Source organism: Nematostella vectensis, chromosome 2 (genome assembly GCF_932526225.1).
Source record: "Nematostella vectensis chromosome 2, jaNemVect1.1, whole genome shotgun sequence".
Classification (NCBI taxonomy): domain Eukaryota; kingdom Metazoa; phylum Cnidaria; class Anthozoa; order Actiniaria; family Edwardsiidae; genus Nematostella; species Nematostella vectensis.
The window spans coordinates 16,258,902-16,277,339 of NC_064035.1; the positions used below are offsets into that span (position 1 = coordinate 16,258,902).

Consider the following 18,438-nt stretch of genomic DNA (forward strand, 5'->3'; position numbering starts at 1 on the left):
TGTGTCTTCACAATTGCGATGCATTGTGGGGGTTGGCGCGAAGCTCAAGAATCATCTCAAAATGGCGGCCACCGAGAAACCGCTCGATGGTGTGAAAACCAGTCTAGTGACAGATGTGTTACAGAAAACAGGGCAGTTAGAGCAGGAAGACTTTAACAAGTGTGCAACAAAGATGCTGAAGAAGGCAGAAGAAGTCAAGGTATTTACTTAGCTTTCTATCTAGGAGAATGTTTCGAATTGAATGTTCATTGAAAGATACTAAGTTAAGATATGTGGTGACGTAAACTTTTTCACATGTACAGCTCCTAGTTCTATGCTATAGTAATCAGCTGATGATGTTAATAGGACATCTTTTCTTCCCCAGGCGGAAGTTTTCAATACCATTTACAAGGAATATTCATATGCTGGTTTTCAAGATTTGAGCTCATCAACATCAGAATTGAACTGGAAAGTCTCCAGTCTTCTGAAAGAAATAGATGCAACAACAAAGAAAGTCAAGGTGTGTAGCCTAAACAGAAAAAAAAGGAAATAACAAGTCAGTGGTTATTGTAAGGTTTTCGCTTTATTACAGCATAACCAGGTTAAACAGTAAATACCCAGAAATATGTGTGAAATGTTTATTGTTCCCTGAAGAATCAGAAGCACGGATTTATATTAAAAGAATCTTGTTTATATTTGGCTGTTCTTAAACTTTTATGTGATTTTTCTGAGCAAACCTCCCATACATATTTTTGCTGTTTACCATATTACTGGGCACACTGTAACTAAGTTACAGTGTATATCTAAATGGAAGCACGTCCAGTTTGTCATACCAACACCTTGTATACCTATACCAGACTTTGTATGGTATTTATTTTCAGACAGTGATAATATAGAAATGAAAGGTACTTCTATTGCTCTAAGCATAGGTGGATCTTTTTTTTTTGCTGAGAGGAGGGTGGGGTGTGATGGGTAATAGCAATGTGCGATTTGCACTATGAGATTCTGTGACATTTTATCCTATGCCCTCCCAGGAACTCCAAATCTAAATCCTTTATTTTTGAGCACCAACCAGAGAGGAAAATTCTGTATGATGTGAGTTTCTAACATAACACTGTCCTAAGGCAGCTGAAGAGAGGGATTAAAAACCCAGAAACCCTTCTTTAGATCTGGTACTACTAATATAAGTAGGGCCTGAGCTTGTGGTCAGATTTTGTGTACAATATATGTCCATAAATGACTAAGCACAATTTAAGTTTCATGTGAGTATGCTATAGTAATTAGAATTTTGTTTCATTGTTTTTGATTATTTTTTTTTTTTCAGGGAAGTATTTTACCTGATCTAGATGCTGCTGCGGAAGAGCATGCTAACCTTGTTCAACAGCTGAAAGAGACTGATATGGTCAGAGTTATACTGATACGACTTGGAAAGGTATTTGACAATGTGTATATCAATGTATTTGACTTTTGGATGAATAGAATTTGTAGTTCTTCTATACATAATCATAATGATAATTGAACCATCAAACTTTCAATAATGGTTGCTACAGTAGATCTCACGGTTCCCATTAATCTTTAATTAAGGGCTAAATTGTTGTTGTTGTTTTTTGCCTTTTTTTTCAGATTCATTTAGGGCTAGAAACATTACCTGGAACTTTAAAGAGTAAAGCATTTTGCAAAGCAGCCAAGCTTCTAGAGGATTTGGTATGGTTTCGTAATTTTGTATTTGACTTTAAAAGGACTACATTCAGCTTACTGTAAATAATGATTTTTTTCCAGAGAGAAGACCTTGAACATGTACCAAGGGCTGGACAAGAGGGCAAAATCTTTATTGCACTCAGGGTAGGTTAGCTTTGTGCATGCAATCTTTTTATGTTAACCTTATATCCCATAGCAGAATCTTAGTAGTTGGGATGGGTAAATCAGAGACTTTTTGAGGCACCAACTTTTGAAAAATTTCTGAATCTGAGCCCAAGCTTTTCCTAGCTTGCTCAGGAAAAGAAGGGAAACCCTGTTGCAGGGTAACAACATAAAACATATCCTGTTTAACAAAATCAGAGACTACGAGATTGCATTACAAATCAGATACTCCAAGACCCCAGTAAAAAAAAATTGAGGGTCCAAGACTCCTAAAATGTTAAACAAAATGAGACTACAAGACATACGTAAAAACACGAGATTCCTAGACTTTTTAAAATTTTTGTGAGACTTTTAACATTTCAAGGTACCCTTGCTACCCGTTCTGTTTGCTCAGGTTTATTGCTCAGTTAAAAATGTATAAGCCAAATGACATTGACAATGGCATTGACAAAGTCATTTTACAGTATATAGAAGGGGATTCTCTTGGTCTGTTTGCTCTCTCTTGATTAATGCGCCATCAAAATTCTCCTTTTCATGCAGGAAGAATTGAGGAGATTGAGTATCCAGTTGGTCAATAAGCTTGACACGACATGGAATAACTGCTTGCTCTGGTCAATACCAACGTCTTCATCACTAGACAGCGCTCATGCACATCTGAAAACGCAGCTAAAGCTCTGCACTTGTAAGTTGATCCAGTAAAGCTATCATGATTGGACCAAATACTAGATGGCACTCATGCACATCTAAAACCCCAGATCAGTCTCTGCACTTGTAAGTAGCTTTAGCTATCAATTGGACCAAATAATGGTTATATATAACAGGTTTGTGAAACCAGCATCAAAAAGGATGTATCATTAAGATTTTTGAAATATTCATTAAATACATGTTACATTTTTCTGTCAGTTATTAATTAAAATTTTATTGTTGCTTATTTATTTTTTTAATTTCTTGATCGATAGATGGTTCTGAAATTACAGAAGTGATCAATGCACTGGCCTTTCTTGGACGGTTAGAACAAAAGCTTAAGATATTTGGTGAGTCAGGGTATAAATAGCTCTTATTGAACAAGTTGGCAGGCTTTACAGGACCTTGTGGACTCTATCAGTGCTTTAAGATAGGATTTATGGCTATTGGATTTTATGTTACTAATTGCATCATTACATTTCTAGGAAAGAAGCTGATTCAATTTATTTACCGGCCACTGATTATTTTTCCCAAGTGCGTATCTTTTTTCTTTGAATTTGATGTTTGGAACAAAAATGTACAGTACAGTATCATTTAATAATGATGTCTGGTTTTGTTGGTTATAACTAATTTCTATTCCCCTTTTCGTTCTCAGTCTCAAAGTTTCAGTGGAAAAGGATAAGGAGGTAGTTTAAACAGTTCAATATAAGCATTCTAAAATAATAAAAGAAATGAAAAATTTTTCATACCCTTATTCAATTCTCGAGTAGACATTCAGTTTTTATATTTCAACAGGAGCATTAATAGTTCACATTAGCTTTAAATACTTCTACCTCTATATTACATTTAATTTTATCAATATAGCAAAAAAAACATTGTTATGGTTACAAAAGGTTTATTTGACATGGAGTACTTTGTTGACAGGATATCTGCTTCGTCAGGATTAGATTTTTGTTCTGGATTGTGTTTTTGTAACAGTGAGGATATTCACTGGCTGTGTAGCCAATCAATAAAACCCCTTTTCAATATTCATTTATTCATTACTTATCTTGTAGTCAAAAGCTGTTGTCTATATATAAATATAATAATAGTTTACCTCCAATTTCTTACAGGACATCACAATCTCACTTGTCAGAGATACAACAAAATGCAAAATTGTTGAACCAGGTAAGACCAAATCAGGCTTTGCAAGGGTCATGTAACATATGAAGGTTTATATATATGTTGTGGTTTGAAATGCTTCTTGGTTTGAAATTGTTAAAACTGGTTTGAAAAGGGGATATTTGCATAATCTTTTATCTAGTTCTTTTAGTTACACCTCCCAACCCCCAAAAAATCCAAGCCCCTGTTTTATTAATGACTCCTCAAAAATAAAATCCCTTTTAGAATGCTAGGTATCCAAAAATGAGCTAGTTTGAAAAATTCAAACCAGTTTGAAAAAAATTCAAACCATGCCACATTTCAAACCACAACATATATATATATATTTATTAGTGTTGGTTTGAGAAAAATACAAACTACATAGGTTTCCCTACAGGTCTGTTTCGTGGTTGCCCACTCATCAGGGGATTTTCTGATGAGTCCCCTGATAAGTGGGCAACCACGAAACAGACCTGTAGGGAAACCTATGTAGTTTGTATTTTTCTCAAACCAACACTATACACCGCTCTACTTTCGAGTATTGAGCACTTTCTATGAAAGCCTTCAACCATCATTTTATATATTTATTATATATATTATTTATATATATATATACCTTTTGTCTTTAAATCAGATTTTGACAGCTAAACAAAGGGTACCTCCTACATATTTATATTTCTCAGATAGGACAACATTTTGGGAAACGGCTGTATATATAGATATCTACAGTATATATAAATATTTGGGGGAGGGGGGTCACGATAGAGAAACATTTAGAAAATAGGACAAAAAAATCAATTTCATGCTACATTTAATGTATATGTAGTACTAAATTTGCATTGCACTACTATGTGAATTTTTAAATAATATTAAATTCTATATGAATTGTTTCTAATATTTTAATATTGTACAAAAAGAAGAGAAGCTGACATTAAAAGCTTGGAAATAACTGTTTTTTTACTTGTTTACAGGAAAGGTTTACAGTAAAATAATTGAAGTCCTTGAGGTTCTGTGTACCTACTTCACACCATCACAAGATAATTCTGGATTGCCTAAAATATCAATCCTTCAATATCTTGGTTAGTGAAAAAATGATTGTTATTAAATCTAAAGCATCTTTGGTACAATAAGTACAGTAGAACTTACCAAATTAGGCTATGGGTATCTCAGGTGCTGAAAATATTGTTAATATACTCAGAGGAGCAAGTTTTATTACAATACATTGCCCTAATGTCTGGGCATTTTTGTGATGTGACCCATATGTACTCTAAAGCATCTTTGGTACAATAAGTACAGTAGAACTTACCAAATTAGGCTATGGGTATCTCTGGGCTTTTTTGTGATGTGATCCATATGTACTCTTCAAATTATCTGTCTGTTGCCTCTGGTTATACCATATGATTTCAGCAGGTGTCTGTTTGATAGGTAATTTCCTTTGGCCTGCACTGTCTGAAGACCTGATCAAGGACTGTCTAGCCAAATCAATACCTAACACAAGTGCCCAGGTATGATACAGGGCTTCTGGAATGACGCTGAAAAAAACTCAAAATTACGCAGGATTCTTTGCTGAATAATGCTCTAAATTACGCGGAAAATCAATCATTACGCGCTAAATTAAGTGGGATTTTGCACTAGATAGAGGTAAGAAATAGAGGTAAGAACCCTAAAAGAACACATCAGCTGTGCACTTAAATGTTTTGTCTTTCAAAATTTAGCCAAATTACGCAGGATTACGCGGAAATTTGTGGATTACGTGGTTTACGCGGAGAAAGCCAAATTACGCGCTTCCGCACAACCGCATAATTCCAGAAGCCCTGATGATATGACAACATTTCTTGCTTTCTTGAGTCCTCTTCATGTAGGTGTTGCCACAAATATAACAATACAGGTGCAATTGAACATGCAAGAGCTGATGTCCTCTTACAGTCATTGTAGATTCTAATCTCTCTCTTGTACTGGAAAAGGGTATGTTTCTCCTATCAAGAATAGAAGCTGTACCTTTAAAATATCAAAGATTAATTATTTGGTTACAGCTTGAAAAATACCAGGAGGTTATTTCTCAAACAGAGAAGTTTGAAGAAGAGCTGCATAAACTTGGTAAGAAACTAAATGATTTTCCTTACATTTTGATGTTCTTAAATGCTATGATTGTAGGACCAAATTTCTCTTGAGTGTTGTTTATTTTGATTTTTTTTTCTGTTTCTGCAAACTGGGATATTAGTGTTTAGCATTTCTTTGCCTTTAATCATATGGTATAAAGACTTTAATATGACATAATAATAATATAGATTTAGGCATTTGCTAAAAGCGGAGCTCAAAATTACCAAATCTTTGCTGTATTTTTGCTAATAGATTTTTAATAATATTATTATATTCCTGGTTTTGACGATTTCACAGATCACGCGCCCAATTTGTTAAACCCCCTTCCCCACATAACACACACAACAAGTTTAGCTGTCATGTGATGTTTTGGCTTCAGAGTAGCACTTTTAGTGATGTCATCTATGACGCCTCGTGACTATCTCATTGCACCCCACTTGAAACATACATGACACCTACCGGTGGTTGCCATATGATGTTTATTTAATGAAATATAGATATTTTGATGACGTCACAATCATGTGACTATTTGTGCAGCTCCTTGGACTCCTCCATGTCACATATCAAGATTGTTTGTCATATTTTTTGTTCATGAGATATGAATATTTTTGTTCTTAATAATAGTTTAATTTGTGACGTCATCGAACATGACACAAATCACATGACCATTTTTTGCACCCCCCATGACACAAACATGATATGAATGCTTTTGCTTTTAATCACATTTTTTGCTTTAAGTGACCTCATTGTTGATGTAACACAACACAATAATAATAATAATAACTTTATTCCAATAAATACCAACACAGGTAGGTATATATGATGCTTTTTGGGGACGGACCGACACAGTGTCACCAAAACTCCAGTCGATGGGTTACCAATATTTGTTACCACATTTTTCTTATATACCACTTTTTCTTAGGTATGGAGCTCCGCTAAATAGCAAATTTTGTTACAACCGATGATTTAAAATGTTTTATTTTAGAAATAGTCGACAAGCTTCCATCCTCCCTTACGAAGTATGCCAAAGATGTTGGTGTTCATTTTGGCAACAAAAAGGTATTAAAATACAAAAATAGCCTTCTGTCAACAGATGCAGATTGTCGGTTATAAAAATAATTAGCGCCGAATAGAGGTCAACAAGCTATTTCTAAAACCAACACCAAGGACACTCAATTGCCTTACCCTAGTATTTTTATGTTTAGGTACTACACATTGTTTTAAAGATGTAGACTACACTTTTTATTTTCTAAAGTCATCTTTTCAAGGTGTCATCTAAAGTCATCTTCTCGTTTTGAGGAGGTGAAAACAACACTCTCGCAAAAAGTACACATTTAATGATAGATAGGCACCTTTTTTTTTCAAGATATAAGATCCCTAGGATTGCCCATTCAGATAGGTTTTCATTTAACAACAGGGGCCCCGGATTGTTATTTTACTGTATTTGTCTGTTTAGAATCCTCCATCATATGGTATAAAGACATATTTGCATTTGCAACATGAATTTGGCACAGCTTATGGTTAACTTGAAACTTGGTTTACATGTCTTGTTGGTTATACTGTGCTTTGTTTCATTTTTATTTTTTATTTTATGTGTTTTGTAGTGTCAAGATCTGCTAGTGACAGCCAGGGATCTCATGAAAGATGACATTTACAACACAGTGATGGTGGACAGGTTTACTGATACTGCACTGCTTGTCACACCACAAGAAATCCAGGAAGCCCTGTTGGGCAAAAAGTCTAAGGTTAAAAATCCTGTGAACACTGTTCTAAAAGGCCATTAACCATAATTATTTGCTCGTGTATAATGCACACTTTTTTCATGCTGAATAAATCTTGACTTGGCAACCACTTGCCATTAGATTGCCTAGTTCTTACATGGAGTATTACTGGATTTGTCATCAACAGGAAATTAGTGAAATTACAAAAAGTGACAACGAAGAAACTCTTAGTGAATTCACCTTCCATTTTCCAACATGCCGCATAAGTGAAAGCACCAAAAAGCTTATGGACCTTGCCTACAGCACTCTTATTGAAGCAACTACTTCACCATTCCAAACGTAAGTAATGCAACCACAAAATATCTTGCCTACAGTACTCTTATTGAAGCAACTACTTCGCCATTCCAAATGAAAGTCACACAGCAGTATAACAGGGCACATTCTTATTTTTTTAAGATTGATATCTTTTATTTGCTTGATTACTGGACCATTTATCATCTTAGCAGTAGAAATTGCCTAAATAAAGAGGCTTCCTTACACTTATAGTATTTGAAAAATAATCTGCTCCATATGGGTATACAAGATGGTAATTACTCAAAACTAATCACATGATTTTTCCAATATTTTTTGCATTCCAATGTCCCTAAAATACAGTAACCTTGTAAATACGTATGCCTGATTCCAGTAATAATCTATAATAAATTATTGATGATAATCCTTGTTGCTTCTGTCTTTTAGGGCTGTGCAATTATTTTACACTGTGCGCAACGTCTTCGAGCTTTATTGCAGTGTTGTCCCTGCATACCACCAAGATAACCTGGTACATTCCCCTAAATGTATACATTGTAATATTGCACATGGGAGTTAGGGTTGTCCAATTCACCAACATATTCATGGATTTGTCTGAAACAATTCAGGCCACTAGAGCGTATTAGAAAATGGTGTAAAACAATGGAAGTGACAATGCCATACATTAATATATTTAGTAAACTGACACACCAGTCATATTCAGCCTTGTATATTTATTCATATTTTTGGCATTTCATCAATACAAGAACAGTAACATAGGTTTATGAATGGTAAGAAAACCTAGAGAAACTAGTGAGCTGATTCTGTAGGCATCCTCATCTAGGGTACTGAAAAAAAGGGAAGTCGATTTAACTTGGTTATTAAAAGTCATTTATTTATTCAGTAGACCACCTTCAGTTGACAGTCTTATTTTGCCCCAGGCCACCCTTCCTCAGTTATCTGCACTTCACCACAACAACTGCATGTACATCTCGCATCTGCTTATGACAGCCGGACACCAGTTCAGTGCGCAATTACCTGAGCCACTCGGAGTGGGAACGGTGACATTCATGGACTTGGTGCCGACAGTGAGAGAGATAGGAGAGAAGTGCCTGTTTGAACAGCTGGTCAGTATACTTAACAAAACTGTTTCTTTAAAACAAATAATAAGTATGCATAACACCTCATTAATTAAGAGATTCTAAAGAACCACCTTTAAAAATCCCAGCTTAACCATCCAGTCAAACTGGTCAATAATTTTTTTTTCAATTTTGTTTTGTGTGGCTTTAAATTTTTGTGTTTACAAAATTCCAATGGCAAATGAATATAAAATTTAAAAAAATCTTGGTAGAAAAATGTTGCAATCCATGATCACGATCAGCTCACAGAGTTTTGGTATAAATAGTTTATTCTCATGCAAGTAGTACATAATAGAAATAGTTTCCCTAAAAGCCAATAATTTTATGTATGGCTGATATTTCTTTATTCTTCTTGTAGAAAAGACAAAGGTCACAATTGCTAAGCACCATTAGAGCCGCTGAAGGATTTGCTGATGCAAATGAAGACCATAGAAGCAGTCAAATAGAGAGAGCCCTAAAACAGGTTAGATTTTTTTCACTTTAAGGCTACAATATCATCGGATGATATCATTAGTTTCCTCCATCTTTTATCCAGTTTTTAACAGTGCTTTTCATTTATTCTCTTTTATTTTATTTACTTCAGGTGCTGCACCAGCTCTCACATTTGAGTAAAATCTGGAAAGGTGTTCTCCCGGAGGACTTGTTCTACCATTCTCTTGGGGCTCTTCTGGATGCAGTCATTCAGGAAATCACCAATGAAGTTCTCAAACTAGAGGTCAGTCATCAGCAAATTCGCTTGTCCATATCTGGGCCAGAGCCAGTATGAGATGGGACTTATGAGCTGAAAAGGGGCACTTCCCCAGCCTCTCACAGCCACAGCCACACAATCATACCTACTGTATCTTGATTTGTTTTAGAGAAGAAAGCAGCGGTCATAGCATAGCACATCTCTATTCTAGGCCAATTTTAAAACATCCTTAGCCATTATCTAGTAAAGTTGAGAGTTTTAGTTTTATTAAATGGCCTCACATAATGAAAACTTAACAAATATGACAACTTGCCTGTCCAGCATTACTAGACTGGTGACTCTAAGACATTAATGGTAAATTCTAGCATTGAAATAGCTTCCCTTGATTGAACAAGGGTACAGTGAAATTAGATTCCTAGTTTATGTTTATTTTAAACACCACACCACATCTCTATATTTTTGTCATGTTAAAAAAAAAAACAGGCTTGGTACAGTATTTGCACCATGCATCCAAACTAAGTTCTCAGTTGATTATTTGGCACATATTCTTTGTCAGACTTACTGTAACCTTATCTTATTCAAATGAATTGTCCATAAATAAATTTTCTCCTCTAGGATCTATCATCAGATGAAGCACACCAACTCAACTTCCTCCTTAATGTTGTTATCAACAAAGCCCCTGAGCTGTTCCCAGATCCATCATCAGCTGTACCTCACTGGTCAAGATACAGCCAACTAATAAGCATCCTTGAGTCTAGTCTACAGGAAATCACAGACTCATGGGGAAATGGCAATGGCCCCCTTGCTCAGGACTTCAGTGCTGGGGAGATTCGCAACCTAATCAGAGCATTGTTTCAAAACACTGATAGACGGGCTGCTGCCTTAGCAAAAATCAAAGCCTCATAATAACAGACTGAGAATATTTTTAAAAGCTATTAACTTTGGCTATTGGAATACAGCAAGATGAGTTTTTGATTGTGAATTACAACTGCATTGTATATACCAAAGAGGAGTAGGGAATATTTATGGGGATTCAGGAAAATAGATGAAACAGCCTGAAGAGGTAAGAGGACAAGAGGGAGAAGTACGGCAAGTGGCTACCATTTTAGGACTAGAGCAAAAAGAAATTTTTATTGATGTTATGCAATTGTTATACTGCTGCAAGTTTAGAGTGATGCTAATATTAAAGTCAAATTAAATAAGAAATGTTGAAGTGCTAGGTGACAACAATGCAGAAAACATTAGCAAGTTTCTACTATTTATTAACTATGCTGTCACAGCACAAAGCATAATTATTTGTCATCTATTAGTGTGACACTAAGTGGTCCACAAACATATATATATGTATACACATATATACACCTATTTCAAATAAGGTTGCACTGGAGAATCCATGTATCCCTAACCTGTAGAAGTGCATAAGTTGCTGAATACCGAATGCCATGCAAATCTGAATGCCTTGTAAATGTTAACAAACAGATAAACAAGAATGTAACAGCTTTCTAGAACTGAATATATATATTATATATATATGTTTGTGGACCACTTAGTGTCACACTAACAGATGACAAATAATTATGATTTGTGCTGTGACAGCATAGTTAATAAATAATAGAAACTTGCTACATTGTTGTTGTCACCTAACCCTTCAACGTTTCTAATTTAATTTGACTTTAATATTAGCATCACTCTAAACTGGCAGCAGCATAACAATATACTAATACTTCAGATGAAACCACACAAACAAACATCATTTGTTATAAATAAATCTGTAATACGGTATTGCTTGACCTATCCTGTTTTTACCAATGTTATAAACAGACAGAATTTCAACTAAAACAAAGCAAATCTGGTATTTTAACCACTGCTACTTGTTCAGGTCATCCACATTGGAGCTACAAGTATTTGTGGTATGCATTTGTTGACAGCTGTTTCCTTCCCTCTGGTCCATCATCTGTTAAAAAAAAGGCATACAGCACATTTGTATGTGTGATTTGCAATAATATGCCACAAAATGCATGTTAGATTGTGAAACCTTTTACAGCAGTACCAATTGGTACGGGTATCATTTACTTACGTGGTGCAATAGGATCAAAGGATGATGGTAAGCTGTTGGCATACATAACTAATTTCAATGTATGGTGCTGTTCAGTGATGCCATACCTACATTAAAGTTTAAAAAAAATTATATCATTGTAAAGCCATTTGCCAGGATTTCAATACGGAGAAGGGTCATGTTACAATGAAGTAAACCAGATAAACTGTAAGGTATCAGTTTCTCAATTCTTTTGGAAGATAAAGGATTTCCAATGCCCTGCCTAAAAGCCTTTAAAGAGAATGTTTCTTAAGGGAAAGTAATACACTATGTTTTGTGCAGAGGCCAGAAGCTTAAAATTGTCTAGACCAATAGAGATGTAACTGTTTGGCTGTTCTTTTCTTACTCACCAGAACACTGTCCATAAACCGTTAGTCCAGCTGCCGTTTGACCTCATGAAATACCTGCCACAATAAGGCTTTTTAGCAACTTCTAATAAATGAATTACAGTTGAAGCTCTCATAAGCGACCACCTTGGGAACTGAAAATTGTGGTCGTTAACGGAGCTGGTCTCTTACGAGAGCTTGCTCTCATAAGCAACCACTGGGTGCAAGAAAACTTGAACAATAGGTGTTACATTTTCTGGAGACAAAGGAAATGTCCCATGGTTGAAATCAAAGTTAGAAAATTGTAATATATGAAATTTTCTAATGGCCGCCTACTTGAAAGGCAGCTTTTGTGAAACATTACAACATTTTCCGTGATTTCAGCATGCATTGCATATGATGTTTATCAGGTGTTGACTGACGTTGTAAAGCCAAAAATCATTGTGGTCGCTTAAGAGAGCTTAAAAATTAAAGAAAAATCTCAGTTGGTGGTTTGAAATTGTGGTCGTTAACGGAGATGGTCGCACCGATAAGTTGGTCGCTTACGAGAGCTTAGAATTACAGAGTTTGTGTGACAATTCAATTGGTGATACATGATGTGGTCGTTATCAGAGCTGGTCGCTTACGAGAGCGGTCGCTCTTCGAGAGCTTCGACTGTAATTTACATCAAATTTGTCTTGTTAATTTAGCATTAAAATTGATATTTTATCCTTACCAAGGATTTATTCTATTTGTCCCTCTAGATCTCCAGAATAGCTTCTCAAAATCCTTTGTAATTTTTTTCCAAAGTTTCTCACTTGTTCCCTTTCCCTGAAAAGGAACAATATAAACATTAAATCCACTATTACAAATAGACAAAAAAATAGATGACATGAGTTGAGGCTCTCACCTGACTCTCTTTGCTGACTGTAAACTTATCAAGATAAGGAACTCCACCTGTATCTTTTGGGACTGTTATAATAGCTGCTGCACTATAACTGAAAATAAAAACATTTTCTCAAAACAAACAAAAGATAAATTTTCTTTAAACTGATTATCTCACTCTGCCCTGCCCTATCGTATCCCCCTATCCTATTCATGGTTTCTTAAGTGATTAACTTACCTTTCAGATATGTATATTGTGTGAAGTTGTCTCTCAATTTTAGAGAAGTAATCCAGACTGAGGTCTTGGTCAAAAGACCTGTAACAATGAAAGAATCATATCTTGTTTATTTTACTCTGCTGATGAGGCCAGGCAGGCAGTTCGACCCACATTATAGCTCATATCACACATTTGATTGTGAAAATCTTTTGATCAAAATGGAAAAAGGGCCTAAAGGACACCTCATTTTGAAGGTCAAGGGAATGTATTTGAAAAGGCAACAACTTACAGTATGTTTAAATTTAATAAATGTTTTGACTAAATCGTACACATACCTTATAATAAGACTCCGCAATCTTTCGACATCAACATTTTCCAGGGAGTGGTAGGCATTGATCTGCTCAGAAACCTGGAAAAGGGTACCAGAACCTGGAAACAAAACATGTTATAGGAATACGAATAAGTATAGCAGATTTCTTTATAAGCCTTTTTTCTACACAGATTCATTATACCCATTTTACTACAATGATTGGGGAAAGAACCCAGCCCCAATCAGGTTTAAACTGGTCCTCTTAGTTATTTTTCAGGTGCTAGTTGGTAATATGTTTATAAATCCCATACTATACCATTATGTGTGAATAACTCTGTTATCAAGCTGTTGGCACTTGTAATCACAGCTGACGTCTCACTTGGCAGGCATAGTAACAAATCCCTTATGGACTTTACCTATGTGAACAAATACATAAAAAAGGATTGTCATTAAAAGTTTTCAGTAAAACAGATATATGTAATTTCTGTAATTATAGCCGAATTCACAGTCCACAAACAAATTTGTCTATAATAAAACTCTGTATTATTTGATGTAGATGTTTTTCCACCCTTACCAAATTATGAGATGAGCAGTGTAGTGATGAATCCCTTAGGAGGCTGCCCAGTTCATCTGGTACACTCACTGAGTCAACCACCTTTAAGAGAAATAAAAACAACCTCAGCAAATACTCAAGTTATGCATGTTATTTGTTAATGATGACACAATTTTTTGAATAAGCAATCTCAGTGTTTATTGTGATTAAGATGATGATGGTGTCAGTCAAGATTTTAGAATACGGAATGTTTAAGAGCAAATAAATAGATGGCTGGTGAAATAATGATGATGCTGTTTATTATTAGTTATTTTGTTATGTTGCTTTTAAGGATATTATGTCTGATTTCCAAGCAAGCTAGCTTTACTTGTGGTGAGTGTATAATGGTGATGATGGTAATGATTATGATTGTCATTATTATGATTTTGACAATGATAATGCACATTATATCAATTACCCTGACTTGGTCTGAACTCACCAATGCAATACCCCTTACCTGTCCTGAACTGTCTCTCAGTCCACCCTCTGTGTTCAAGAAGACTACTTTAGTTGGTTGTAGGATGGCAGCTAGTTCTACTGCAGCACTTGTGGGATCAATGTACAGCGTTTGTCCGGATGGACTCTTGCCCACCGCAGTCAGTATGGGTATTTGGCCAGACCTAACAATGGTGGACATCGCACATGTACCTAGGTCAGTAATTTCTAGTCTTTATCACCTCACAGTAGGAATTCATTGAATTTTAGTGAATCCATTGATTTGAGTGTGAGTAATTTAAAGCTAGGCACTTCATATTTAAGTTGATGAAGGGCTGACTCCTCCCCAGTCGTAACGCAAGTTTTCAGAAGGGAGATTTCAAAGGCGCACAAAGCATAAAGGGAAGGGAGCAAGGATGCCCTGCGTGCCTCTTTAACCCTTCCCTTGAGGCTTTGCGACGTCTCCGAAAACCAAGACGACTGGGGATGGGTCAGGATGAATGGTAAGATTCAGCTTTTTTTTAGTTGGGGAGCTTAGTTGATATCTTATGCCTTGGGGCCCAGTTGAATTTAGTTTACCTTTGATACCAAAAGAAGAAAAATATGAAACTAATACTATCTATACCTTAGACCACAGGCTTCCCACCTCAGGATTTCAAAGGACATAAGAATCACGCAAATAAACATCTATGAGTTATATCTTCATGCTCTAATTCATTGAAATAAACTTAGTTGAGATGTGAATGTATCTATCTGTGGTGTTTTTTTTTTCTTTAGAAGAAGCTCAATTTTATGAGTTTACAACGATAAAAGTTTGTCTCGGATTATGAGTTGATACTAAGTATGTTAAAGAGACAAGTCTGGCAACTTAATTCCCCCTGGGGGGGCATTCGATGGGCGTGGTCTGGTTATATTTTAACCCTAAAAGATACTAAAGTGGGCTTGGTTAGGCATGAATTTACCCCATAAAAGATACCTCAAACAAACGTAAACAATTTTTAATAAAAACATTCATTTTAAACTGTCTCTTATGGAAGATTTCACATTCAAATGCTCTTTCACAAGCTACAAGTTAGGTGAGCGATGGCTATAATAGCACCCTAAAAGATAGAGAGGTACAAATCTGGGCATTTTCACCCCTAAAAGATACCCAAGGCTCCAAATTTACACCCTAAAAGATACAACGATGATCCCCCCGGGCTTAATTCTGACTACCTCAGCTTTAGTGAGATTTTCTGTTGGATTTTAATCAGTACGAAAACACTGACACTGGTACAGGATGGCAGCTGGTCAAGTAGCCCCACACCACCCTAGACCTCTCTTGTCCTTCTCCATCCCTCTTCCATATCAACAGGTCGCAAACGTCGACAGTCTGCATGTACTTACCTTAGCTCTATAAGCTACGTTTCACACAACAGATCACCATTTAGAAGTTAGTGTGGAAACTGTGAAAAAGACAAGTCATGTCTAGGGTGCGCAGGACTAAGCTGTCTATGCAAATTACATCCCAAGGATGCCATTTGACCAGATCACCAACGGACAGCTAAAATTGACACTCAAAAATTCATTTCTTGCAGTTTTTTAAGCATATTGCTTTTAAAATTGAGTCGGGATAGTTCCATCACTCTCCCATCCTGTACCAGTGTCAGTGTTTTCGTACTGATTAAAATCCGGCAGAAAATCGCACTGAAGCTGAGGTAGTCAGAATTAAGTTGGCAGCCTTCTCTCATTAACATACTTATTAGTATCAACTCAAAATCCAAGACAAACTTTAATCGCTCTAAACTCTTAAAATTGAGCTTCTTCTGAAGAAAAGAAAAACGGCAGACTGATACATTTACATCCCAACTAAGCTTATTTCATGAATTAGAACAATAACTCATAGATGTTTATTTTTGTGAATTCGTATGTCCTTCAAAATCCTTCACCGATGTGAGTGGGAAGCCTATGCTTAGACTCACTTTTAGCTTTCTAGAAGAACTTACCCGATAAAACTCTTTAGAGGCTCAATGTCAACTCTGTTAATACATCCAACTTTGGAATCACTAAAAGAAAAAATTAGTTTTCAAGATAAGTTTTGATTGTAATCATCATCTTGTACATGATTTTATACCTATATAGATAGGTCTCGTGGATAAAAAACGGGTTAGTGCATAGAGTTAAGAACACATCAACTGCACTAAGCACATGGTTTCATCTTCTTTAACATAACTTATGTATTCACACCACACTCAATTAATCTGCCTCACCCTCGGCTTCAAACAGAACCCTCTTATATATGGTGTCTTCTGTCATAATCAAAGTTTTTTTTACTATACCAGTCATAATAGTCACATAGGCTCTTACAGAGATGTTGAAGCTGCATGAAAGACATCGCTTGAACATGAGACAGGTCTGGCTTTTGTACCATGTTGTTCCAACAGAGAAACCAGTTTGATGCTATCTGCAAGGACTTGATGTTGGAAATCTGTCTGTGATGGTAACACAGGGTTGATGCCATGTACTATAACCACAGGCATCCCATTACGAGTCAGGAAGGACAAGCAGGATGCTAGCTTGTCCAGCTGTGGAGTGTACGACATTTCCATAAGGTAAGGATAGCATGTTAAGGCCATGTTATTCTTCTAGAAGTTGTTTCATCCAATCGCAAACATGCTATACCAAGTGAAACCTCTACAACCCTTGTTTTCCTGTCAGTTTCAAACCAGATTTCACACTTGCATTTACACAAGAAGTTTCTTACCCTGTAGTATTATATAGGATAAAAACCTCTGCTCACAGGTATATATAGGATATCCCTATGTCTAATAACCACAAAACAGTGGTACCTGCTAAAGAAAAGCATAGTTTGTTCAGGCTCACACACTTTAAAAAGATGCAGGACTAAAAGAAGTTTTCCTTGTTATGTTTTCATGGTAATTTAAGGGTATCAGTTTATACATATTTTTTTGTTTATAACATGCTGTGAAGTCATTGTGTTAGAGGATAGCTTAAACGCGTTAATGAGATTAGGCAATGTTAAATAGCTTATTTGTCCTCACCATTTCATCTTCCATAAACACATTAGGAGAAATCTCGACAACAGCAAAAGGTTGTTCAGGGTATGACTCTCTTGTCTGGAACTGCCGTAACCAATAGCGTGCCTCCTTCGGATCTGTACCAACCTTGATGTAGAAATACATTGTGCAAATGTATGGTCAACTTTTTATACACACTGTAAGATTTGCAGGCACTCTTGTCAAGTGTCATTTCATCTTTAAGTTAAATAAATGCTTTAAATTGAACGAAAATAGTTGAAAAAACTAACAAGCTAAGCAGCATTTCTAGTGTCAAATCCTACCTCTTCAAGAAACCTCTTCAGATCTTGATTCTTTTGACTTTTATCTGAAGTCTGAACCCTTGCAGTTGATGTCGGGACCACGTAAGAAGTGGATGAAAATCTTGTGACTGCTACTCCAGTACTTAAACTTCTCGCATTCTTTAAAATCTCACTACGACTATTTGAGTTAAGCAATCGGCAGGAGTTTAACAGACGCATTTAAAAGAAGACGCTCGACGAAAATTTTGCTCAGTTTTTAGATGTTCGTTGATTCGTTGGTCACAAATGAGCTTTGTTGAACCTTTCAAAGGCCATCCTGCTTCGTCATGCTTTTTCGGGGTAGATTCACTGCACCACGTCCATTGTGCGTTTCGTTCTCTAATACAGCCGTCGTGAAAATAAATCGGCTTTTCTATCACCTACTCTAGAAATGTGTCTAGTAGAGGGGCAAATGTCCCCCCAGGGGTAGGGGGTTAGAGAATGTGTACAAACCCCAAAATTATGGACTCTACTGAGAGATTATTCTCAAAATATAAAGAAAAACATGAACAGTATTTCTTTCAAATAAAAACAATTGTCATTTTTTTCAAGATTTTTTATAGCTCAGTTTTATGGTCGATTTTTATACTTATTTTATGGTATATTTTTATAGGGGACTGTGTGTGCACGTGTTATATTTAG

General features: G+C 35.9%; 2 protein-coding genes across 3 annotated transcripts; one reads left to right on the forward strand and one right to left on the reverse strand.

The window, feature by feature from the left end:
- The first annotated feature begins 23 nt into the window (after positions 1-23).
- On the forward strand, positions 24-11,381 carry LOC5504563 (centromere/kinetochore protein zw10 homolog). Its single transcript, XM_032372890.2, has 21 exons — positions 24-199; positions 365-499; positions 1,304-1,411; positions 1,603-1,683; positions 1,759-1,821; positions 2,380-2,521; positions 2,799-2,873; positions 3,009-3,057; positions 3,179-3,209; positions 3,636-3,690; positions 4,635-4,742; positions 5,089-5,168; positions 5,697-5,760; positions 6,749-6,822; positions 7,368-7,508; positions 7,672-7,823; positions 8,223-8,304; positions 8,714-8,899; positions 9,270-9,374; positions 9,495-9,626; positions 10,215-11,381. Exons 1-21 carry the CDS (start codon positions 62-64, stop codon positions 10,503-10,505), a joined length of 2,292 nt encoding a protein of 763 aa, XP_032228781.2. The 5' UTR covers positions 24-61; the 3' UTR covers positions 10,506-11,381.
- LOC5504556 (N-acetylglutamate synthase, mitochondrial) lies at positions 11,353-18,228 on the reverse strand. 2 transcript variants are annotated; one of them, XM_032372891.2, is made up of 14 exons: positions 17,779-18,228; positions 17,480-17,602; positions 16,785-17,002; positions 16,424-16,483; positions 14,461-14,623; positions 13,986-14,066; positions 13,728-13,827; positions 13,437-13,530; positions 13,123-13,200; positions 12,910-12,997; positions 12,736-12,830; positions 12,045-12,098; positions 11,677-11,762; positions 11,353-11,553 (listed from the first exon to the last, which is right to left on the reverse strand). In XM_032372891.2, the coding sequence occupies exons 1-14, from the start codon at positions 17,974-17,976 to the stop codon at positions 11,495-11,497; spliced, it is 1,497 nt and encodes a 498-aa protein (XP_032228782.2). In that variant the 5' UTR covers positions 17,977-18,228; the 3' UTR covers positions 11,353-11,494. The 2 variants fall into 2 exon arrangements, with proteins under 2 accessions (XP_032228782.2, XP_048579515.1); XM_048723558.1 differs by lacking the exon at positions 17,779-18,228 and having other exon boundaries at positions 16,785-17,128.
- Between the last annotated feature and the right edge of the window lie 210 nt (positions 18,229-18,438).